This window comes from Dama dama, chromosome 19, assembly GCF_033118175.1.
Source record: "Dama dama isolate Ldn47 chromosome 19, ASM3311817v1, whole genome shotgun sequence".
Lineage (NCBI taxonomy): Eukaryota > Metazoa > Chordata > Mammalia > Artiodactyla > Cervidae > Dama > Dama dama.
In genome coordinates this window covers 26,463,593-26,490,838 of record NC_083699.1, presented here as the reverse complement: position 1 = coordinate 26,490,838, position 27,246 = coordinate 26,463,593, and the positions used below count along the sequence as shown (strand labels likewise).

General features: G+C 33.0%; 1 protein-coding gene across 2 annotated transcripts in view; it reads right to left on the bottom strand.

Moving 5' to 3' along the window:
• The window catches only part of NLGN1 (neuroligin 1), a 715,442-nt gene that overhangs the window by 481,279 nt on the left and 206,917 nt on the right, over positions 1 to 27,246 (bottom strand). The window contains exons 2-3 of one of the 2 annotated variants that reach the window (XM_061167882.1): positions 22,434 to 22,493; positions 16,455 to 16,607 (exon numbers count right to left, since the gene is read on the bottom strand). In XM_061167882.1, the coding sequence (XP_061023865.1) occupies positions 16,455 to 16,607; positions 22,434 to 22,493 (213 nt within the window). The remainder of the gene's footprint in view (positions 1 to 16,454; positions 16,608 to 22,433; positions 22,494 to 27,246) is intronic. The other variant, XM_061167883.1, reaches the window with a different exon arrangement.

The window sequence follows — 27,246 nt, the reverse complement described above, 5'->3', positions numbered from 1 at the left end:
TTTAATTCCTGGAGCAAAACTTAGCCTATCTGGAGGAACAGAGAAACACCCTTCTATTTAGACACACACATAGTCAATAGTCAATGTACTTTTTGTAATAAAAAAATACTCTGGAATTAAACTGCATGAATTTGTCAACTTTTTGAATTAATATGTCTCACGGGTGCAATTATATAATAAAATTAGGAGGTGAGTGTACATTTTCAGTGAGGTGGCTTAACTTTGCCTACTTCCATCAGAGCCTTGACTCAGAAAGCATTGTATTTTGCTCAACAACATGATCTGTATAATGAAACAAAATCACAGTTTAGTATTGGGCTCTCACTTAGCTATCTACAGAGAAATTATCTTAGAGTGCGAGGTTAGTAACCTTTCACCTGGAGAACCTCAAGTATTTTAGATGCTTGAAATAACAGGATCAATGAAATAATTTGATAATTTCAATAAGCAAAAGGAAGCATATGGTAATTTCAAATTATCATTCCTTTGATCTAATCTTCATAGATCTATTTCTCATTAGTGGAAAAGAGCATATCAAACACCACATAAAAAAAGATAACATTAAATGGAGATGAGCATCTGAGATAAATGTGGCTGCAAAGTTCCTGAGATTTGGAGATAAGGGTGTAAACACCAATTACTTTTGACGAATAAAAGGCCTTACATTGAGGAGGAAAGAGAATAAAAAGAAAAATATTAAATAACAGAATACATTTTACTGATATTAGCCACTATAAATATGACATGGACAAAAAAAAAAAAATATGACATGGACAGTCAAAGGATATAAAAAACACAACCAAGCTGAAATTTTTGAAAAATGTCACATGATTATGTTTTTCCCACCATGAAATATGAAAAAAAGATCTTTTTAAATGTTCATTATCATAATGACATTTGCAAAGAAGTAGACTTTATTTTTAAAAATAAATGAAAATCAAACTTCAAAAATTTTGAAACATCACTTAAAAAGTTTTTTTCTTTTTTGACTAAAAAGTTTTCTCAATCCCTTTCAGCAGAGTATCATAATCTGAAGTGTAATAAAGCCTAATTTGAATTTTTATAAAGTGAGTAAAACAAGGAATATTTTTAAAACAGAGATCCCAATTCCACCACTCTTGCATTTGTTCTTCGGCTGGCACAGTTTTCTGTGCTCTCCTCTTGGGCACAGTTTGAAGAGTTTAAGTGGCTACTTGGGTCCACTTTAAGGCTGCAAGATTGCTGGATGGAGTTTTTATATACTCACAAAGCTGAAAGAACTCATATAAAGTTTCTAGTCTGCTTTAAGAATACCATGGTGCTCACTGTTAAGACAATGAAAGATATTTCTAGTTACTTATATTAGATATATTGAAACTACTAAAAATGGTCAATAAAAGAAAAACATTCAAACCATAATATCAGTATATAATGTCACTAAAGCATACTCCTTATGATAAGCAACATTTAAACTTCTATCAGTAGTCTTCATAATGGGAAGTGCTTGCCTAAGGGAGTCACAGTGTAATCCAAAGGATTGGAGGAAGAAAACAACAAAACATATGTTTATGTTTATCTTTCGTAAAGGAAAAAGAAATCAACTTTTCTGATATACAGAAGGACACTGCAGCCTTCTCCCTGGGTATGTAAATCAAACACACCAGGTAAGTGCACGTGGCATGTACACCTGTCACATACAGCGCGTGAGGATTCCTGAGGGCAAGAAGGAGACTGCCTAACAGTCTATTATGCCTTTTTCAATTTTGTTGTTCTAGGGCAGACTGCACATTACATCAGCTCAGTTAGATGGATTTACTGTTTGCATTATCTAATTGTACCAAATCTAGCACTCAGGGGGCAGGTGGCTTCAAAGGGTTCCTACAATAAATATCCACAGACTGAAGGGGTTACAAGTACAGATAAGCCACAAAAGTGACAAAATGGCACTTTTTTTTTTTTTTTCTGTTGAGAGCCTGTAGCCAATTACATTCCAAGGCAGAAACCCTGGCAGTTTAAATCTAATTAACCAGAATTCAGTCTTTACAATTATCACGACTATTATATGGATTTAAATATATTATGATTAGTAATGAACTGCTACTTAAAAGTACTTTGGTGTCTTTGTGAATCATCTTTCTCAGCCCTAACAGCCATTAAAACTAAACACTAGACTAATCCTAGATACAGTCTTCCAAATATCTGTATGACAAAGTATGAAACTGGTATCTTAAACATCACAATGATTTTTAAGCACGTGGCTTTTAAAATGTGTCTAAAAATGAGTAACATAACCATTATTTTAAAGTGCCATTTCATCTTAAAACTTGTTTTCTATGTATTTTTATGATATAGATAATATATTAGGACCATAGTATATGTATATAGATTACAAATATAACCATGAGCTGAGGAGTCTTGCTTCAAAAATTGATCCTAACAGGGAGTATAATCAAAAAAGTAAAGATACAACAGTCTAGAGTAATAGTACCTAATGCAGTAACCACTAACCACACATAACTAATGAGCACTTAAAATGTGGTTTGTGTCACAGAGCTACATTTTCAAATGTTATTTAATTTTAAAAACAAATCAGTGTCAACTGCTGCTTTCTGTTAAACTCAACTGTACTATTTTGGTAGGAATACATTTTACTTTATCTGTTGGAAATAAGCATATGAATTGAGATGTTCTCTAAGTGTAAAATTATACACTTTATTGCAAAACAGAAAAAACACATAATGTTGGAGAAGGAAATGGCAACCCATTCCAGTATTCTTGCCTGGAAAAGCCCATGGACAGAGGAGCCTGGTGGACTGCAGTCCGTGGGGGTTACATGACTTAGCATGTGTGCATGAGGGTGGAGGGAGATGGGTTGGTAGCAATAAACTGGTAGAACTAAAAACAAAAAAAAAAATACATAATGTCCATTAGAATTTTGTTTATTCTATCTAGATATCATAGCATTTTGATTGAGTAAAATAATAAGTTGAATGGAAAAAATTACATGAATTTTATGTTTCTCTGTAGTTTAATGTAGCCACTATAAAACTTAAAATTAAATATATTGATTATTTTATAATGAAAATAGTCATTTTCTCATACAAAACAAATATCCATTAGAAAATTTACCTATATAATGTATGCATACCTTAAAAACCCATCTCTCTATATGCTTTGTTTTCAACATCCCTTGTCCTCACCTGCTCTGTATTTGGAAGTCCTTTTATTGCTGGCTCTAGCAACAGGTAGAGGACAGGTAACCCATGGGGCAGATGACTGCAGGTTAGGAGAGCACAGCCGAACGAGGTACACGATTAAGTCTAAACTACAGGGTTTGGGCTGTTTATTTTTATGTTTTTTTTACCATAGAATTCTATTTATATAATTGTCCTCTGAAAATGAAACAACACATGAAAAGCTTTTTTTGAAAAACTCAATGCCTAGAATGTCTTTGGTTTCTCTGAATAGTCATGTTTCACCATTCTTCTGTTATTAAGAAATAAAGAAAGCTTGGTAGAGTCCCAGCTCAGAGCCCAAATTATCAACTCTGAAAATGTTTTGAGACTATATCTTTTCCCCTCTTCCATGCCTTCTATTTTTGATAAACTCAATTCATTATTTATATGTAACCATATTTTATTGTATGTGCTCTGATAAGCTGTCACAAATACTTTATAGAAAATGGAAAGGTAAAAATAGGTGTTTATTTAATCTATAGTTAATTACCTTTGTAAATATCAAGATTATGTAAGTTATGGTGAAATATTACTATGGAAGTATGCATTTACTATTCACTTCAATGTGGAGTAGCCTGGAATTAGAGAACTGTTATATAGATTTGTTATGGTCCCTCTAAAGAAGTTTTTCTAGAAAATTAATCCAAATATTAAACTGTAGACTATAAATAATCTGCTTTGGTAAATATTATATATTGACCCTAAAACAGAAGAGATGAACATACACTCCGAAAAACAAGTTTCTTATGACTTTAAACATGTGTAAATTATGGCATGTTTCAAGGGAAAACATTATGTAATGAAGCAATGTTTTTATTCATGTTTAAAAGGAATAATAAATATTTCTTAAAGCTTATTTTCATATGAAATGAAAAAAACTTAATTCTAGCACAATTAAATAACTTAAGAAGAGTTACATATTTTCTATCAGAAAAACTGTTCCTAATTAGGATGATATTAACACAAAAATCCTTTTAAAAACTTCTTTTTGTTTGAGTGTGTTGTATATTCTCTACAAGAACTAACTTTTCTGGAAAAGATGATGTTTTTCAAAGTTCAAATACAAGAAGCTAGCACATACCAGAATAGAAATTAATATTTCTCTTGGATCTGTCTCATCTCAGGGATATGCCTCAGCTCTTTAGAAAGAGTTTCTAAATGGTGACTTTATTATCAGCTGAGAAATATAACTTGTCTCATATATGGAAATTTTTTCTAAGAATAATATTTAAACCTATGGTCCTAATTGCACTTTTAGAAAAAAATGGATCAGGATGCGGTTAATCAACAGTTAGTTTATGGTCTCTCAAGCCACCACTGTCTGCTCATGGCAATAGTTGAGCACCTATAAATCAATTCAAGATAGGTAAAGTATCAAAAGGCAAAGTCTAAGAAAAATTACAAAAGAATATTTTCCTTTTGTTTCCTCTTGCATTTACAAAAGAGCAACTCAAATCTGAATTCAAAAAAATTATATAGATTGCAGAGCCTATTACACACATAGAGTCCATAGTTACCCTTTCTGCCATTTTTATATATTTTAATTCAAAGACTGGTGTTTAATACTGTTTTTATGTTTAATGCTCAGGAGCACCAATCTTTTTACTTATCCCAAGTTAAGCAGCAAACACAATAAAGCAAATATTAAATGCAGGGTAAATGCAGAAATTGAGAATCCATCATGGCTCACCAGTAAAGAATCTGCCTGCAATACAACACAGGTTCAATCCCTGGGTCAGTAAAATCCTCTGGAGAAGGAAATGGCAACCCACTCCAATATTCTTGCCTGGGAAATCCCATGGGCAGAGAAGCCTGGCAAGCTATAGTCATTGGGTTTCGGGAGCCGGCAAGAGAAACCCCGCCGATGACAAGGTCTGGGTTCAATGAGCTGGCATGCAAAGGCGTCCAGACCTCTGGGACCACTCCACACGCAAAGGCGTACGGACCTCTGGGGATTTCTCGGGACCGCTCCACCACCCACTCCCAGGCCTTCGTCCTTTCATCTTCTGATGCTTGGCGTTATTCTATGTTCCCTAAAAACTAGTCTGACTTTTACCTAAAATCCCTCCTTGAAACCTTTGCATGGCAACAACACAGTCCCTGGGGGCACATGGATCCCAATAAACAGGCCTATCTATCCCATAAGCAAAAGTAGATAGAGTCCATTATGAGATTGAGAAGATTCCTTAGGGTGTGATCAGGAGGGAATTCATGAGACCTCTGACCCTTAGGATTAGGTACCAGAGCTAAGTCCACCCTGGGACTGAACTTCCCAAGATAAGGTTTGTAGATGGCTTTTCACAGTTGACTAGCTGCTGCCATTGAACTGTTAAAAAGTTATGTGTAGGTATTGACTGGTCTAGAAAGTTATTTATGATGTAACCCATGATTATGCACCTGGTACAATCTTATCACTCCCCCCTCTTAAACCTCTTTAAAGGATTATTGGTTTTAGGGTATATAAGCACTGATGTAAAAGAATAAAGTAGTCTGATTCTGCACTCAACCAAGACTCCACTCGCTTTCTTTTCTTCGCAGACGCCGCTCATCAGAATGGAACCCCTGGACTCCGCCGGGGTTGGACCCTGGCAAATGGGTTCACAAGAATCAGACATGCCTTAGCGACTAAACCACAACCACCAAATGCAGAAACAATTTACCAGTTTACAATAAATTACAGCTTTACAATAAATTACAGTTTACAATAAATTACAGGTGTATTACAGAGCCAGTACACAATGTGCCTCTCCAGAGGTTACTTTTCTTGCCTCTGCTCCTGGGGGCAAAATACCATTTTGCTACCATTAACAAGATCTAACCTCATTTATGTGGGACGAGACACAAGGCTCACGTATGCACATAAGTAGTACTCTTCACTACCCACATCCACCATCAGCCACCCTTTCCACCTCGTCTGTATCCTAAGACAAGTATATCCCAAGAAGAGGAGACAGTGAATTAATTTGCATGTTTATTAGTGAGTTTTGAATTATATATACAGGGTACTTACTAGTCTGAAACATATTAGAAAACCAAATAACACAAAGTGTTTATTTCTAGTTTTGGTTGCAAGGCAGCTACTATATTAAATAGTTATTACATGCAACAATAAAAAGTAGGATTGGCTTTCTGCATACCCAAGTGGAACCTATGGAAGCAGAAAGAAGAGACAAATCTGGCCTGGGTTAACTCTGCAGAAGGTATGGTGATAGTTGAGTCTGGGAGATTGGGGAAAATGTGGCAAGTAAGATATTGGAACTGATCCTGGTAGGCTGTGAAAAAGTTAGCCTGGATTGTGTGGACAGGACTTTTCACAAATAAACAGAAGATACAGTTTGCTGAAGAGAAGAGCAACATTCCTTAGCAGACCTGAATGGCGGGAAATACCTGGAATGGAACCCTAGAATTAATGAGAACCATTTGGAGACGATGATCAGAGGAAAACTAAAAAACAAAAATTAAAACTGAAAAAAAAAGCAAAAAATACTTATATTTATAAGCTATTTTGCCTGCCTGTGGTGTGGAATGAAATTACATATAAATTTGAATCTAGAGGCTAGAAAGCTAGAAGACCTGGGACCCAAGGTGAACAGTCAGTAGCAACAGAAAGAGAAAGAAGGAAACAAATCTAAGGAATTTTTAAAAAAATTAAATTGTACCAATTAAAAATAGAAAGACAAAGGAAAAGGAGCAAAATTTGAATGTTTACGAAGTAGTTCAAGAAAAGACTTTAGAAAGAAAAAAGAAAGAAAAAGAGGAAGACCTCATGAGATGCTCCAGCAGATGAAGTTGCAGTAAGTGTTGAAGGCAAAGTAGTGAAAGTGAATGGGATTTCAAGGACCCTGGCACTAGGTCATGGGAAGGTGAGGGAATCCTGACTTGGTCTCATATTGAGGACTCATCGAGCATTTGATCTTGTAGCAAACTAAACCCCAAAGCAAAATCCAAGCCCAAATTATTTGCTTGGAACAAAGAGAGAAAAAACTGATACTGGATGAAAAAGAGACCATATTCCATTTAGTAATAATAATAAAAAAAACAGTAATGGGACTACCTTACTACTTGCATAGACTATCTCAGGGATATAAGGCTGATGAGGGAGGATACCTTCAATCGTCTCTGAAAAGGACTGGTGCCCTGCTCTCTAATGATTCAGTAGCTAAGGGCTAGTCCCTCCGGTGGGATTCTTTCCTGGTATATTTGCATTTCACAAACCAATTTTGCTCACTCAATTCTGATAGAGAACTTTGCCTGGGTTAATTGTGGGTGGTCTGTTTGTTTGTTTGGATTTTTGCATTTTTAACCTAGCTGCTTGTTCAAATGACTTATTTTGCTTCTAATTATCTTACATCTTTTATTTTTTTAATTTTTTTTTACATCTTTTAAAATGATTTCAAAATATTTATCTATCTTCCAATATTTAACTTTGCAAAGACATAGAGAGAAACACAAACCAAAAGTCACAATTGTACTAGCATAGAGGCCTTTCCGGAATCTTTCAGTCTACATTTTACCAGAAACATTCTTTTTTTTTTTTTTTTAACAGTCTATTCTTTTTGGAAATACAACTTAACAAAATTTTTGCTAATAGTTTTATTTGTTTAATGGCATTCTTTTTACTCAGTGAGGTTCAGAAAGGAAGGTTTTGGTCTGACTTTTTCCAGCAATGTGACACAGACCCCCAACTACCAGTAACTAATGATGGGCCCATAACAAATGTTCATGGAATTATGTTCATAGAGTAAGTTCATGGAATTAAGTTCATGGAATAAGTCAATGACCGAGTTAAGATGATGGTCTCTGCTCTGAAAAGGAAACTCAATATCTTTTTGTTTATGGACTAGTGAGTTTCAATCCTTTTGAGTGTCTGAAAAGAGTAGCCCAATTCTAGTCACAGATCACTGTAACTAGAAATGAGGGAAAAGTTTCTTCTATGTTCTGAGGTCTTATTCCAAATCACTGGTCTTAATGAAATCATAAACCACATACTTCCAACTTTGTCACAGAATTTTTTTTTTTTAATCTCTTTTTTAGGACAACCCAGAGCTTAAATGAGGTCATATTAATGACACAGAAACTCAAATAAGAAGACATCAAAGTACAGTATTGGCTTGGGAAAAAAATTCCTTCAGGTTTTTCCATAAACATCTTAAGCAAAAATCTGAACAAATGTTTTGGCTAACCCAATAATTTATTTCAGCTTCTCGTACAGGCCAGTCTCTGGAATAATATCGACATATTAATTCATATTCCTCAAAGCAGGAATTCAATAGAGTTCTCCATAATGATGGTTTGAGTCTTTCCATTATCAAAATACAGAGGCAAAAGCAGCAAAACCCCCGTGATGCTCTTTGTATAAAAGACAGATTCCCATGCTCACCTGAGTCAGGCAGCACTCAGCTTGTGCTTCAGTCCTCTATAAGCAAAATATCTGTCTCATTCACAGACTTTACCAAGCATGTCACTTTAATGAGGCACAAGCCATCGTTTTTTTTTTTTTTTTGTATCCATAACAGAATGTCAACTTTGATCAAGATCTAGGCCTACTCAACACAGTTTTTAAAATGCAAATCTAATCATGTCACTTATCTGCTCAATGCCCTAAAATTGTTTCTCATTGTCATTGGAAGTCCTAATCTTTAATGAGATGCTGTGTGACCTGCTGCCTGTTTTTAGCCTTTTTTTGACACTGCTCATCCCTTACTCAAAGCAGTTCTGCTAGCCTTATTCATCTCTTTTAATATGTCAAGCCTCTCTCTTCCTCTGGCTTTCACTCAGACTTTTCTCTCTGCCTCAAAGTTGGCCTCCTCCACCCCATGACCACATCAGATCAGCACTTATTAACTCTTCAGATCCACTTTAAATTTATTTAATAAATATTTTCTGAGAAAATACCATATGCCAGGGATTAAAACGGGCTCCCAGGGTGTCTCACTGGGTAAATAATCCAGCTGCAATGCAGGAGACGCAGGAGACATAAATTCAATCTATGGGTCAGGGAGATCCCCTGAAGGAGGCCATGGCAGTCCACTCCAGTATTCTTGCCTGGAGAATCCTAAAATTCAAATATAAATAGGAAGTAATTGGCTCTGGGCTTCCCTGCTAGCTCAGTCAGTAAAGAATCTGTCTGCAGTGCAGGAGACCCAGGTTCGACCCCTGGGTCGGGAAGATCCTCTGGGGAGGGAAATGGCTACCCACTCTAGTATTCTTGACTGGAAAATCCCATGGACAGTGGAGCCTGGTAGGTTACAGCCCATGCGGTCACAAGAGTCTGACATGACTTAGTGACTATTTCATTCATTCACTCAGTTGGGTATGACTGATCAATGCAATAGAGAGAATTTTTAAAGGTAGGTCACTTGTAACATGGTGATTCTTTGTAGACTGGATAAATGTGGACAGTCTCTCCAAAAAGAAGACATTTTAAACCAAATCAGAAGAATAAGGAACTGGTCCCATAAAGATCTGATGCAGAGGGAACAGCAAGTATAATATCCCTAAAATGGGAATGAGTTGGTGTGTAGGAAGAACAAAATGTGGCTGGCATAGAGAGGAAGAGCATTTTGAGACAAACTAAGGGATACATGTACAAGAAGTACAGATACTAAGTGATACAAATACTTCTTCACACAGGGTTCTGTGAGATAGGGCAGGGACAGAGTTGGATTCTATTCTCAGTGAACAGTAGGGAAGCCAGTGGAGGATATTAAGCAGAAAAGTGAGCTGGTATACTTTATGGCTTAAAATGATAATTTGATTTTGCTCTGTGGAGAATGGATTATAGGTAGGGAGCAAAAGTGAAAGAGATAAATAATATAAGAGGCTCAAGGAGAACTGGCTTAGTTTGGCAAAGGAGAGAAATAGAAAGGAGACAGATCCAGGATGTTTGTTGGAACAAGTCACTGAAAGAAGCTGATGAATTAGAGGTTCAGCCAAAAGAAAAGACAAATCGGAAAAAGTCTGTAAGTCTGTAGAGGTTTTGTTTGCTTGTCCAGATGGATGGCAGTACCAATGCCATCAGTGTGGGGCTGTGCTCAAGAGAAGACCATCTTGGCTAGAATCCTGGTTCTACCACTTAACACTCTTTGACCTGTGTGAGTATGAATTAGTTACTAAACCTCTCTACTCATTTTTTTCTGCATTTATAAAATCAGGAAAATAACAATCCTACCTCATAAGGTTATTATGGGAATTTAATAATCCAATCCTTGGATTCTCCAATGCGGAGCCAAAAAAAAAGTGATCTATGCCAACTGCCCAAAATAGCTTTTGGAATTTCTCAATGAATGTGACTGTGATTGTTATTACTGTTGCTGCAATAATTACTGTAACCTGGATGCAGAAGACAAACATGCAGACCTGAGAAAAATCAATATATTTCAGCTATTAGGTTGGAGATTTTCATTAATCGTGAGAGATGTCAGTAGGTGGAAGTACATAAGTCTGATGCTTTGAGGAACAGTCAGTCCTAAAGATGCAGTTTGGAAGTTACTACTTACAGATGGTATTGAGAACCATGAATAAATTCCCCTATGGAGACATGGTAAGGAAGGGAGCCAACACATCTGCGTAGCAGCACTTCAATATTTAGGTATCATGGTAAGAAAGAGCAAAAGGAGCTGAGAAGGAGCAGATAGTTAGGCAGGAGGAAATCCTGGCATTATGCAAACAAACAAGCATACACGAAACGGATTAGGTAACTGTGTCCTGTGCCATGGAGAGTTGAGATAAGGTAAGAACAGAGAAGTGACCAATGGAATGGACAGTCTCGAAAGCTCCTATCTAAAGTTTCTTTTTTTCCAAAGAACAAACAATATCTCTACTCCAGGAGATCATTTAAGCACTCAAACTAAAATTGATGACCATCTATCCCCTATTAAAACTCAGTTCATACAACTGGTATTTGAGAGAAGAAATCTATGGACCAAGTTAACTATCACTGCTTTACATTGGTTTTTAGCTCTAGTCTATTAAATGTGAAACCACCAAATGTCTTACTTGAATTGCACTTGGTTAGTTCTTTGCTAAAATGACACTATAAAAGTTGTGGACATTTATCACTATGTCTTTGGCTTTTACAGAGGGTTAGTATATAAACATATGCTGAGACTATTTCTACATCTTCTAATGGCATAAAGACTATCACAGGATTCCTATTGTGTGTGTGTGTGTGTGTGTGTGTGTGTGTGTTCCAAATACATAGAATGCATGATAAATTTCTCTGTAGTCTACCGTGAAAAAAACTTCTGTGTATTTTTCTGATATACACGTTTTCTTTATCTCATAATAACAATTATGAGATTCAATCCATTATCCTTTTTACTTTGCCTCTAAGAAACTGGGATATATATTTATGCTCAATTCCAGTATATTTTCAAGGCCTAAATTTCTGGATCTTTTCTCTATAATATATGCATTCATATTCAATATGGTCTTATCAACCTATGTTAATGTGTGTGTTTGTCACAAATCACTTCCAATTTTTTGAGGCAGAAAGAGTATAAACAAGTACAAATAAAAAGAATGTCCTTCTCTCTTCATTTAATCACATCCTTCACGGTTTTGCTCAAATACTACCAAGTCCATGAAAACACCTTTGACTCTTCAATGACAGACTGATTTCCTCTTCCACCTACTAATAACACATTTGGATGACAGTGCAATATTAGTATCATAATATAAATATTTGATTATATTATAAATATATATATGTATATATATATCTGAAATATAAGGTCATGTTTATAGTTTCTTTCTTTCAGGCTTCAGAGACAAACAAATTTTAAAAATGCAAAAAATAATGACAAAACATTGAGTCACTTAAATGAACATGTCTTTCTTTTTAAATCATGATCATTACCTAAACTTTACCAAATCTGCTAAACTTCTCAGATTCAAATAAGAATCTCATCACTGTTTTATGTTGATCCATCTGATATTCTGTTTTCTTTCTTTGTTGTTCTGATTTTTTATATATCAAGTGACCATGTACATACAAAGTAATTAATAAATAGATATTATAAAATATGAAGTAGAATATCAATATTCTTTATTGATTGCCTATTTCGTCCCTCGATTAGATTGAAAACTCTTTAAAGATAAGAATTGTACTATTCTTACATTTATATGTCTTAGAAGATATACAGTGCTAGAAACAAGTGTTATATATTTGCTGACCGACAACTCCAAATTTATATTTATTTCTTTCATTTCTCTCATAATGCTTGAAGGATTATTATTGAATAGATATTATACTTATAAGAATTAACAGGTCTCACAACAATAGAATAAATATCAATTTAGGTGTTCATTAAAATTTATATTCAGTAATGTTATGTTTGTTTTAATTGGCTTAGCCTTACATGACATTATAAAGTTAGCTAAATGTAATTCTTCAAACATAGCTGGTAAATGAACTAGCACTTATTTTTCCCATAGATGGGTAGTAGAGACATTAGATTACTAAGCAAAATATTTAATTAGACCCTTTACTAAGAAGTTGCCAAATGTCCAGAATTATCAGTAGCTCTGAAATATTTGAGACTTTTTTCTAAAATAAATCACATGTGTTTGAATTATGAATGCATAATTGCCTCTAAAATATCCATATCAAAGTAAAACTATCATTAAATTTCCATCAAATAAAAATCTTATGCTTGTCTAAAATCTCCACAGAGATAATTTTTAAATATTTTTTCTCTAAAAAACAACAAATTTATTCTAAATTTAGAGAGGGGGCTGAAACACAATTTTAACACTAAATTAGTTAATGTATGCTTCCATTTTTAAGATTTGAAAATATATTTGGATGGTTTCTATTTTCAAAAATGTTTAGTGCATATCTCCTCTTAATACAGAATAATTTATTTCATATCCCCTTTCAATGCTTATCCATAAGTACATATACATACCCTATGTAAAATCAAAATTTAATACTGTTTTCCTCTCTTAAGACCACTTAACCAAAGCATTTCTCACTGTTTCCAACATTATAATTTTTATTCTGATTTTTAACCATATACTATTGATAGAATACTAAAAATAACTCTCTTAATAATTATTTTAAAAACATTTTAAAGAGCAATTTATATTTTATGTATTAGATAACAGAGGACAAAGAGTTAAAATGAGGACAAAGAATGCATATAACTAAATAAATTTTTAGTAATAGAAAGGGACACTGAACTTTAAAAGAACCTGAGGAAGTAGGTTAGCAGGCAGAATCCTCTATACTCTAGGCTTTTATTTTCTTCAACCTTATTACAGTTTTCTTATCACCACCAATATAGCATTTTCAATGCAATGATAGAGAGAGTCTGCGTTACCACTTCAAAGGAAGCCAGGACAGGGTCTTGATAGGAAACAATGCTATCATTGGAGGTATTTTTTTTCCTTCTATGCTAATTCTACTTTGCAAAAAACAAGATATTTTTTTTAATATAAAATACTTTAAACTGCGAACTTGGCTGCTAGATATCCGCATGAAATTTTTGACTGAAACATTATCACTTTTTACTTATTGCTAAAACAAACTTGTAATAGTTTTCCTCTGGGATGGCAAATTCGAAGCAAAACTAATTACATTACCTGTTTCAGGTATCTTGATATTTTCTGTCAATCACCTGAGATCAAGTCTCATAATTAGCCAATTTATACATTGGACCCCAAAATTCATTTCTATAACACCAAAACATTCAAATCAAAACACAGCTCAGGATATCCTCTGACATGGGATCAAATCTTATTTTCTACTTAAAGTCCAACACTCTCCCAAGAGCCAACTAAATAGCAATACTTTTGGATCCCACACCCAAGAAAATTTGGCTGACCTTGTTACTGTCAGACAAAGTATTAACAACAATTAAAACCCTACAGTTTTTACTGTTGCAGTTCCCCTGGTAGATCAGCTGTTGATATGGTTGTGGTATAATACACATGCAAAGTGTGCTGAAACAAATGTCTTGATAATTTATTCTTCATGAATTAATTCACTTAAATGCTTTTTCTAAGGCTCAACACGTATTTTAGGAAGTGACTAGAAAACATCAGTTCTAGAGCGAAGGTTCCAAAATGCCCCTAAAAGTGTTTCACTAACAAAGTTTAGGACTTTATCAGATTGAGAGGAGATCTATAAAGGGCAGATAAACATTAGGCTATGATGTCTCTTAGAGGAACAAAGGAGCCCACTAAAGTTTAAATCCTAAATGTAGCAGAGACAGAGCAAATATTTAACACTGGAAAAATCATCCATCATCAATCCCAACACTGCCAGCCATTATACAGATCAAGTTCTTTATTTTTTAACTGATGAATATTTTGTCCTGAAATCCAATCATTTAGAATATGCATTTAAAGAGGATACAAAGATCACAGTCACGTCTTCATCAGTTCTGAATATATTTTTTAAAATGGGCAAAACTTGTACCAGCATAACAGCACAGGTTACTCTATGAGATCTTCATGTGAGTATAACCAATCATAGGCAACGTAAGGTATGGCCAAAAGATTTTTTTAAATAAAATCACTGTATATGACTATGCAGATGTTCAAGTCCTTGAAAACACTATTACCATAATTTGGCATGTAATTTTAAATTTTCAGTTGGAAAACTAGTCACTGCAACAAGATTTTCAATTTAAGAAATTCAGAAAGATATGAGAATAATAAACATTAAAAAGAACTTAGCTATAAACAGTGCCATAATTAAAGTTACATGCATTAAAGATAGTGAAGATTCTCACATTCAAATCTTGTCTAAGAAGCCAATGACAACACTATGATATTTAAGATTAATTTGAGAAGATTATTATTAACATCTCTTTATATAGTTTCTAACATGGAGAGTTTTCATTGGTTGGAGGTCATTCACCTCTATGTAGTGAAATTATAAGAACATCTGAAGCAATGCATGATTACACACGATGGGTACTTGAACTGATGTGTATTTGAACAATGCTACAGAAATATTTTATACCTACATTGCTGGAGTGTATCTATTATACTATCCACCATACTCCAAATTCAAAACAGCCTACTAGAAAAAGATCAAGTCTCACTTTGCTTTACTAACACATCCCCTTCCCCAAAACACAAAACCTTGATTGACAAAAATGATTCCTTTTTATATTTTGCGATTGGCATAAACACAGAATTATGATTACATAGAAGGAATTAGAATAACAATAGCTAACACTGAAGAGAAAAATAAACTGACTCTCAATGTGACTAAAAGAAATGATATTAACAATTATGGTGAAGGAGAATATAATTCAAACTTGTTTTTCAAAATGTTTCAGAGTAAAGAATGAGTATAGTACCTCTTTGTGCCCAAATAACATAAATTATAACTTCTAAGTGCTTAGTAAGAGATAGGACTTTGATCAATTCAGATTTAAAAAACAACTTCTTGTAATAATTGTACTCTTAGCAAGTATCTTTAAAACACCACAGATAGAGGAGTTTTATTAAATGATACAAATTTTTTTACTCCCCAAATTGTGACAATACTATAAAAAAATTAACTTATACAAGTCGAATAGCAAGTTTATGCCTATTTCAGAGTACTTGATAATTTATTTTAAATAATAATACTGCTCTATACTTTTCTTCAAGAAACAAAAGATCTACAGTTTGATTTTGTTTCACATGCATATACATTACTGAACTCATTGACACTTTGTGAAATCAATGTATGTTTTGCAAATCAAATAATTCAATAAATGACATCTAAACAAAATAATTCTAATTACATGTGATAAGCTAAAAACAAACAAACCTACACAGCAAAGGACATCATTTCCCAAAGCTAGTCCATACACATATTCTTGAAGAGAATATAAACTAGTTTCTACGTTTCTGGCAAACCTCAGCCAATTTTATAGCACTGTAAAAAAGAAATGCAGAAGAGAGAAAAATCTGCCCAGAGACTAATTCTTCTTAAGAAAGGCCCTGCCATTGCTGTTTTTCACATTTCTATACAGCCAAGCTAAGAAGAGCATTCCTCAACAATGTGAATAATTTCATTACCTTTTATCATTAAATATCAAAACTAATCCTAGCTGTCTTTTGTCAAGTAATTTATGAATATTTATAGAATTTATTGAAAATATAAAAAATTTTGCTTCAAAGTCAGCAAACATAGAACAATGAGTGAAAGGAAGCAAAGCAAAACAAAACAAGTCAAAACAAAATTATCACATATTCACGGAATGATGTTGAAAAAAAAAAGAAACTTCTTACCGAGTACCCCAAGTCGATAGTTGACTGTGATGACGATCACATTGCCATAACTTGCCAAGACACTCCCATCATATAAATTTCCAGTCCCTTCCATATATGAGCCACCATGGATATATACCATCACTGGTTTGGGACCCCCACTGTCCCGAATATCTGAAAAACAAATGATTGGCAACTGTTCTTATCCTCTACATGCAAAATGAAGCACAGAATATATTTTCCATTTTAGAAACAAGAGGGCATGATTTTAACATAGTTCTTTAAATTGTTGTCTTCATTAAAGTGTTTCTTAAGCAACTTGTATTAAGATCTATTGCTGAAAAAAGCAATGGATATGTTGTTTTCTTTCTAAAATTTTGTTAAATATTATAAAACTGAATTACAAAATTTGGAATAATTGCAAGTAGGTGTGAATTTCAGTGCTATTTTTAATTGATCTTTGATGTGACAGAATTAAAAGAAATAATAGAATGATAATGATTCTTAAAACTTCTTTTAACAATTGTTTAGACCTCCTATGCAATTTATGAGCTGAAAACTATGGACAATGCTATCACTGCTATTATGAAAAAAATACTCTTTTCCCCATCTTAATTATTGTAAAGATTCATATTGAATGCATCATAATTGCATTGAATAACTTATGCTCCAATTTGAGAACATAATTATAGCATTATTTTACAGAATTTGAAAGAAGTATCATTTAACTATTCAAGTACTATCAGATGAATTGTAGGCAATAGAGTGCAAAAATCTATATTTTTATCTTTGTTGCATTTAGGGGACTTTCATTCAAGTGATATTTTTCAGTTCCATTCAGGTCATCTGTTCATTCAAATTACCCTTATCCTTTGAAAGAAGAAAATTGACTGACACTTTGGCTCTATGATTTTGTCATGTAGACATTAGAGAAAATACAGCTAAGTTTAAGCGAACAATTCTAAAGTTTAGAGTGATATTGAAGTGATTTCTACAGTTCAAAATTTTAATCAAATGTGTTTGCTTTTCTAAGATACTTCACCATGATTATGTAGCTTTCAACAGGGTCTAGAAATAATATATAAGGGAAACACTGGATAATTTTAAATGGTAAAAATATACTAATTTCTAGAGATAAAAAATGCTAAACTATATAGTGGTTAACATTGGAAGTGAAGTCACTCAACCATGTCTGACCAATGGACTGTAGTCTGCCAAGCTCCTTCGTCCATGCGATTTTTCAGGCAAGAATACTGGAGTGGGTTGCCATTTTCTTCTCCAGGGGATCTTCTTGACCCAGGGATCAAACTTAGGTCTCCTGCATTGTAGGCAGACTCTTTACCATCTGACCCCATATTGGTTAACAAGGTTTCAACTGTTATATAAATTGAAATATTATATGTGTACATATATCTGTATGATTATGAATATGTACACACTTGAAACACTATTATATAATAGCCAATGATCTCTTACACACCAAGTGTGTAATCTTCCTTTTTTAATGTTAATAGTAATAAAGTGTCATATAAAAGCATGGCTTTGTTTCTTTGCTTTTGACATATTTTATCAAACAAATCCCCTACATCATAACAATTGGGGTTTCAGCTTTCAGAATAGACTAATATTATATGAACTCATTGATAAAACTACTGATAATTTAAAGGCTGCTTTACATTGCTATTTTTAAAAAAAGGTGACTAGTAGAAATGTGTCGATTTTTCTACGGTAATAATAATTTTTTTTCAATGAAAATCATTTTAAAATCAGGAATTGTAACTCAACTTGTTTGTCCAGATTTTCAAGTTGGAGAAATAGCTAACTGCAGAATTTAGAAACATTTTTAAGGGTCTAGTTTAAATTTGACTTAATATCAGTGAGAGTTTATCGTACTCAGGCCTTCTCCACACAAACGTGTACTTGAGAGTGTCTTATTTTTAAGTGGTGAGAGGAGGATACTTTGACATAAAAACCGTCTACTAGACACACCCTACATTTAGTGAAAAAACCTAAATGTATTTTCACCTTAAATCTGTGGGAGGGAAAATTATATTCACTCATTTGTAAGACTTGGGGGACTCATAGAGATGTTAGGCTTATAGAAAGAAACAATTCTGAAATTGTCAAACTCTCCTCCTTAAATGTCTGTTCACTGCATACAGTTTTAGCTTATTTTTCTAGTATGGCTGGCACTGAAGAAGCAATAATAAATTATTAAATCGAAATCATTAACTGACTATTCACAGCAGACACTGTACTTTGCTAATTGTATGCTTGGAGGTAGCACAGCGGGAGGCTGTTTCAGAATTCTTCTTTAATTAAAATTACATAGAATTACAAAGCACCAACTGTGAACAGTAATGAAATCTTGGTAGAACCATTCTGTTCACCTGGAAAACAATACAGGCACACATTGAGAAGACCTGCCACATTTTGTACACCTAACATAGTAGAATGGAGTACACTGTGCCAGGATACACTGAAAATATGACAGTAAATTCTAGGAGGGATTCTAAGTGGCATCTCTCTACTTTTCTTTGAAAATTAGACTTGAAAGGAGTACTGATTGATTGGGCTGATTCTAATTTCCAATTTGTCTTTCCAAACTTCTCATTGATTTCAACTTTACTTAAGTACTTCAATGTGCCCAGCAGTTCTTTTCCAGAAAGTTCTACAAAATTCTAATGTTGTGTTCTAAACAATATTTATTTTTGCTTGAAGTAACCCTGAAGTTAATGCTAGATAGTATATTAAGTGCCAACATAGGCAACATTCTTGTACATAAAAACTCTTAATACTGCTAATAAAGTTTGGGAAATGCCATATTTATAGTACAGAACAATTGCTAACTTTTGATTGTGCTTTATCAGAGTGGCTCACGTTTAGTGACTCATTAAAAACTTTACTTTTGATAGCATTTTATCACAGGGTCCATCTTAGATTTTACTTTTCTTCATAGTCTACAGGTCTTTTTTTGATGTAAATATAAATAGTAAATTGTTCAACTATAATAAAAATAACAACATAACAATAAAGGTAGATAGTTAAATATATATTTAAACTTTGATTTTAAAAAGAACTAGACTCTATAAATGAAACTGATATACCAGATAACCTGCTATTGAATATTATCAACTAATGCCATCATTTTAATAATAAAATTTGGAAGAGCCATTTGGTCTTTAGTGCAAATATATTAGATGTAATAATTTATAATGAATTTATTAGAGCCATATTGTCCCTCTAAATTTTGTCTCATATGTCCCCTTAGAAATTAAGTGCATTTCTCCTAAGATATCTGACTTTGCCTGAACAGCTGCTACTGACCTTACTCAAATCAGAAGAATACTCTCAGAGACTAAAACACTAGCTCAGGTTTAGTAAAAAGTATGCTTACATTTTCTGTTATTTACAATGTCTTAAAGTTTTGCTAAGCATCTAGGTCTTCGAACTAAGTGAGAAGAAATACTATACACTGCTGATTATTTTTATTCTAAAATTTTTACAATAAAAACTAATTTTTTCAAGTTATACACTAATAAACTGGAAACTGAGCAAGTATCTTGATTTTAAATTTTAGTAACTATTTTATCTTTCTGATAAATAAAAAAGTTAAGCAAGTGCCAATAGCTCCAGAGCAGTCAATTGGGATTTATTTTTGTCTGACAACCAATGTTTGAAGTCATAATTCCCTTTAACAGTCCTGGTGAATAATTATTAGTCACATAACTCCTTGAACATGTTTACTGGTTTCTTTTTTACTTAAAGGACTCATGAAGTTTTTAATTGCCCATAATTTAGAATTTGGGGGCATTTAACAATTTTAAAATTGGGGGGTATTGCCTGAATCAAATCTTTCCCTGATACATTTAAAGATATTTCAAGAAATTTTTTGCCCTCTTCTCATTTGATGAACCTCAGTTGTTATTCAAAGGTTTTTATCCTGGAGGGTATTTGAATTTATCCTTATCTTCTAAACAATTACCTGAACAACACAGAGGAATAAGAACTTGGACTCTATACTTATGAGCATTTAAAAGTATTTACTGATTTGGTAACTCATAGGATGACTGGCTAAGTACTCAATCTAAATATTACCTGCCAATTTGTCGGTATTAGGATATATTTAATGGCTATTTGAAAATGTTAAATGTGCTTCAAATTATGTCTAATATTTACCTTTACAGGGCTTAGTTCACTGTGGCTGTTCAGAGGTATTACTTGTAAACATGATGCTGTTTTACCAAAAGCAAAAAAAAGCAGCACATAAAATCAGCCATCAAAATATTTTTTAAAATGGGATATGATGTAAACAAACATTGTGTGTATTCAGGGAAAATTTGGAGTTTACAAAGTTACACACTAAGCAATCTGATAACAAATGTCCAAGACATAAGCATTTTCAGAGGATTCAACAAATCTCAAGGTCCCCAAGTAGAAGCTGTTTTCATAGAGCACTAGGAACAAAAACCCACATCCTCAAGGTGAATAAATGCCTTTGATGTTTTAATTCTTCAGATTTCCAATAGGGTTAAAAAAAAATCACAATTTGTATTTTGAAATTATAAATTTATTTTTAGCTATTTAGCATTCAAAATGACAATCTTGGGCAGCTATAAAGACTTATTTCAAGTATTAATGACTGTGTATTTAAGCTTTAACCCACTGGTGGTATTCATGGCAAATGAATATTTAAGCAAATGTCATAAATTTCATTTAATCAAAATAATTCTTAAATGTTATAAAAACATTAACATCTAATAAAATTTTTAAATATTTAATAATTTGTTTCTATAATTTTCTATTCTGAAGTAGTTTATTAAATATATATATATATCTTAATGAAACAATTTCAATTGTTTAGTAAGAACACATTCATAGTTGTTCCTCATCGAACTAGCATTTCTGCTGGCCTGTGTGTGGATTATCTTGTTTTGGAAAATCTTTCTTACCACATTATTGTTTTTATGAGATTTAATTTCCAAGGTTCTGGGAATTATTTTTAAACCTAGGATTACATTAATCATCTCTGTAAGAATCATAACTAGGGTGGCATTAAAAAACAAATAACTAATTGGAGGCAAAATGAACTGAAAGACTCAATGGGCCTCTCTAGACACTCCATTTAATACCAGGTAAAGGTACATAATGGAATGAGAAATCTCAAATCAATCTAGTGAGTACTTACATGTACAGTGTATATCAGAATTGTAAGTCATAGAAAGTTGGAAAGAGAAAAGAATTTTTATATTAATACAGTATAAAGACATTATTACTTATAGTTAGCAACAATTTGAAATTCAGAATATTTTACTTGCCAATCTTCAAATTATGTGCCTTTGATATTAAAACATATTCATTTAATCTTCTCAGGGTTCTTAAGTGGTTAAATAAGGTTTACTACAATTATCTAAATAGGTGTATGCCTTTCACATCCATATGATTTTATTATCGATGTAATATTTAAGCACACAAACAGAAAACAGTATTTTTTAAATCTGAATTACATTGCTCAAGAAACACTTTATATCAGCTTTTAGCTTGTCCTTCATTTTACCGAGTGTTTTTTTTTTTAAACAAATATAAAATGTAAAAATGAAACATTTTGTATTGGGTAAAATATTTACATAGATTAGAAAACATGCAAAATGCGTACAAAGAGACTACAGGGAAGAGATTGTTAGTTCAAAGAATATGGACAAGTTTCAGTCAAAATGTGGAATGAAACATATCAAAAGTCAGTTCAAGAAAACAACAACAAAAAATGCCCCTCTTTTTAAAACGTTGTAATGGTTGGCATCAAAATCAAAATTTGACATTCATTTTTTAAAAAATTAAAAATGTATATTCATATGTAACAACAAGCAAGAAGACAAAACACATCAAAAGTGGGAATTAAAAACAACTCTTCAAAAAAAGACAAGAAGTAAAAAAATAGAAAAGGGTGGAAAAAGTGATTGAGGCTCTTGTCATGCAAATAGATTGGGTGGAGAAAAATACCTTCATCTTCAGCACCGTCATTATCACCTAAATCATCTGTCTGTTTCTTTGTAAGGGGACCTAGGATTGAGAACGGAGAAATGGAGGGGGAAAAAAAAAAAAGACAATTCAAGAATAAACAAGACTGAGGGGAAAAAATAAGTGCAAATACTAAAATTCTCAAGGATTATTTCCAAAAAGCGTGGGGGAGTGATTACATCAAAGTTGGTTATCAATTTTGTTTAAGAAAAAAAAAAAATTCCCTTTCCCCAAAATATCTCACAGATTTGGCTTGTGAATATATCCAGCATAAAAAATACATATGGTTTGAAAGTCACATCATAAGCAAAGGAAATGATTTTTTTTTAATACCAACTGCATACAAAAAAAGTAAACAGTTTTATTAGCTGAAAGAACTTAATTTATTCAGTGTCTTTTCTAATTTGAATTGGTGACAACAATAAAGAAAGTAGGCCAAACTCATTCTTTAATTTGGGACAATATAATACCATTAGGGAAAACAGAGATATAAACATTTTTAGAGTTTTTTCTTTTCTTTTTTTTTTTTCTGTTTTATTATAAAAGCATTAACACTTAGGTTTTACACATTTTTATGTCACACATTTTTCAAAACTGTGATTTTTTTAAAATTACTTGTCATTACACAAATATTTCCCCATGTGTTTTGATTAAAAAGTAGCCGTGGATTTAAAATCTTTGCAACTTGCACAAATGTATGAATAAATAATCTCATCACTTGGTAGAGTATCACTGTAGAAGTCAGTGTTTGTAATTAAGGTAGTTACAGAGTCAGGGCTTATATTTCATAATCAATTTAGAAATATAACAAATTATGCCCTAGTGCAATTTCATGCCCAGTGTAGTTATTTATAATGGGATGTTTTAGGATAACAATTGTATTAAAATACTGTGAATGTTTAATAAATGTTTTATTATTCGTAACAATATTAATTTGCTAAGAATAAAGTAGGACACCAAAGGGGAAGTCAAAGGCCATATGAAAGTAATTTTAAGCATCACATAATTGACATATTCAGCACACAAAATAGCATGTGAAGCCCTCCATTTCTTTTTGTTTCCACAACCATTTAATTTGTATGGCATTTCATAATCCTCATGCAAAAAGCGATCATTACAAACACATAACACTCAAGTTAAAAGACAGCCAACCACATAACCATAAGCAAGAGAATTTTGTCATGCATAAAATAACAGTTATAGAAGAAGGAAGGAAAAAAAGAGGACTGAACGCCATATGTTGATTTTAATAATATAAATAGTAAAGAAGCAGGCATTAATTCTAAGCACACTTGATAGGAAGGGACTGTTAAACATTTTGAGAAAGCTTTCTAAGCCTTTTCAGTGATTACCATGTATTGTTTGTAATTCAAAGCTACATTTTAATATCACAGCCTTCACAGAATAAAAAACACCATCCCCGAAAACAGAAGGAAAAAATGAGACATATATGAGTTTTATTAGCTCGGAGGGACAGCCTTGAAAAATAGTAATAACTGGCAAAGATCAAAGATTGGAAATAGAGAAACTGATGATGTAACAGAAGGGACCCATTGATTACTCAATTGTAAGGTCATGGTTTCAAGGCCATTCCCGATACAGAGGAGCTCTACACAGTAAATTAAATGGTAAATTTCATAGTACTGCAAGTAATCATTCCATTGAGAAGAAAAAGTAGATGAAAGCAATAGTGTACAATTAGCACTCCTTTGCAAGTTCAGAGAAATCTACATTTCTTGAATATAACCCTGTTTAAATGAAGAAAGTATCCTCAGTATTATATGATGTTCATGCAACAATGTTGCTGCATTTCTGAAAAATAGAAAAACATTAATTTTGATTTAAAAATTACTGTATCAGAACTATATTTGAAATATTGAATATCTTACATCATGTAGAATATTAGACTTAGAAAAATGTTTAACTTTTCTGTAATTACCTAAAGGAATAAATTAATAAACCTCAACAAATATATTTTCTTGCATTTCTATTTTCAAGGACACCATATAAAAATTATGGTTTTATTTACTAGTTAACAACACAGATTAAAGTACAGGATAGTTTCTTATTGATGCCAAAATACATCTGCTTTCCAATTTTAGCTGAATTACTTAATTTGCTTAACTCTTGGCTATATTAGGAAACCCTTAATGTGAGCTCAAATTTTTCTTTGCTAAATTGTTATTTTAATAATTTTTGGAGAGAAACGTAAATCCTATCACAATTACATTAAGTATGCGGCTATATATCTCTCTTGGAAGATGTCTTTCTTTCTCCTCTTAGGGTGCCCAAGGCAATTTACATGATTCCTCTGGGAAATCATTCAGGTTCTACATCCAAGAGTCAGTAGTTTTACACACTTTACACACATACAAAATTGTTAGCTGTTGGTCTACATGAGATAAGAGAGCAAAAAATTTTTATTAACACAATGTCTCCCAGTTGTTTGCATGGTGAACATAGTTCTCAGTTGCTATTTGCCCCTGGGTCTATATTAGTAGATAAACCAGGGAAATGATACTATTTCTGTGGGAGAACTTTTCCACACAGGGAATGGCTGCTACATTATTTATAAGCACTTTTCATATTCAGAAGGTTGCAAAGATCTTAACTGATGTGAGATGATGATTACATACATACACTACATGGAACATCTTTTACTGTAGCAAATCTGAAGGGTTAGAAACATACAGATACTGTTTCAGCATCATGAACAGATGAGGGCATCATTATTCAAAGGAAGGGTTAAGCCAATTTCTCAACTAAAGAATTCCATTTATTGAATACTATCTGAGAAAAAAGAAAGTGAAGTCACTCAGTTGTGTCCGACTCTTTGCGATCCCATGGACTGTAGCCTACCAGGCTCCTCAGTCTATGGAACTTTCCAGGTGAGAGTACTGGAGTGGGTTGCCATTTCCTCCTCCAGGGAATCTTCCTGACCCAGGGATCAAACCCGGGTCTGCAAGCAAATGCTTTACCATCAGAGCCATCAGGGAAATCATCGTGAATGCTATTTAGTAGGTTTTATTTAAAATCTTGTCGGATGATATTAAATTGTTACCACATTATGGGTTTCAGTAGCATTTTAGATTTTAGTTGGTCAAGTACAGTTGGGTTTTCTTAACATCAAGAATTTTTTACACATCTGATTTTTTGAAGGGTACCTGAGAAGAAGGGCTGATAATTTTCCAGCAAGAAAAAGAAAAGGATTATAAAAAGAAAGAAAACAGATTTCCTTTATCTTATGTGCCTAAAGGCACTGAGAATAAATATCTGAGAGGTTTTGTGTTGCAAACTGAGAAACTAGAGTAAATATGTTTATGGATTATAGAAATATCTCTACATGATCTCAAGATTCATTATTCCCAGGCTGGAAAGAAAATAATTTCCTTGATCTCTCTTCTTTCTAGAATATTAGCAACTCTGTCTCACTTTTCCTTTATTTCAATCTGTTACTGTTGATATAACTACTGATGCTAAAAAATTTTAAGTAGAAATATTTTAAGGGGTAATTGTCATTAATTTTCTAACAAGTATAGGCAACCACTATTAGAGACTATGCATTCCAGCAAGTTGATCACCATGATTTCCTCAAAGAGCAAAACATTTACCGTTCACATAAATAACAATCATTATTAACACTCCAACCACAGCTTATGCTTCTTTTAAACTACAAATAGTGCATCTTCAAAACCAGCAGTTTAAATGGACATCTTAAATCACCAAAGTATAAAGGAAATGAGTCCTCTAAAACCTGAGTGTGGAAGTGATTTATTCTATATTGAAACTCCATAGGGTCTGTCCTCCTTGAGGAACTCACTCATAACTCTTATTAGAGTTAATAAGAAAGCAGATCGCATGTCTTTTTGAAACAAAGTGAGAGTAATTGCTATATTTTATATCTCCCAAAGCCAATAAATAGATTCAGTGGTGAAACAACAGGACTAAGAAAGGTACAGGAACTCCTAACCATGAACTTTGAACTCATTTAAATCCAAAATAGTTCCTTTGCCATTAACCTAAGTATAATTCAAAGTATCATCCTTTACAAAAGATGCATGATGCATTCTTACATTTCAGAATCTGACCACAGTGCCTTTTATATTTTGAAAAAGGAATAAAAATATCAGCATTTCTCTGTAGTTAACTGCAGAATAATTATGAGCACCGAAATAATTACTATCCACCCACATTAAAGCTGCTTTTTATCATTCCCTTTGATGAAGGTCTAATATACGTTAGGTCTCAAATACATTAGAACTGATTATAAATTCCTTCATTACAGGTTCAATTCAGCAGAAATTATTCGTACTTTGTGTCACACATATCTGCAAAAAAAGGCAAGTAGGTTGAGGGTATCATTAGCTTCTGATTCAGAAAGCTGTCCATGAGAAATGTGTCCTTCTTAAGAGAATATGTGTGGAATTTTTAGAATTATCGAGAGCTCCAGGCTCCACTGAGTCCCATCATGATGGAGATGGAGAGCCCTGGCTAAAGACCCTGCTATAAAAAAATAAAAATAAAAAGTAAAGACCCTGCTATACTCTTTTCCCTGCCCTCTTTACCCACAGCCTTAGAGGTAAATTGACTGTGAAAGATTCCTAAGGCAGTTTCCACAGAATGGGAAAATCTAAGGATGTTGTCATTGTTGCTTTGGGGCCACTGGAAGCAGGCTAAATCTCTTCAGAGATGTTGTTAGGACAAATTTATTTACAAAACTAAGATCAAGGATGTAAAATTCTAACTCTGTCTGAAGAATATATGGAGGACCTCACTAGACTTTAATACATTTTAA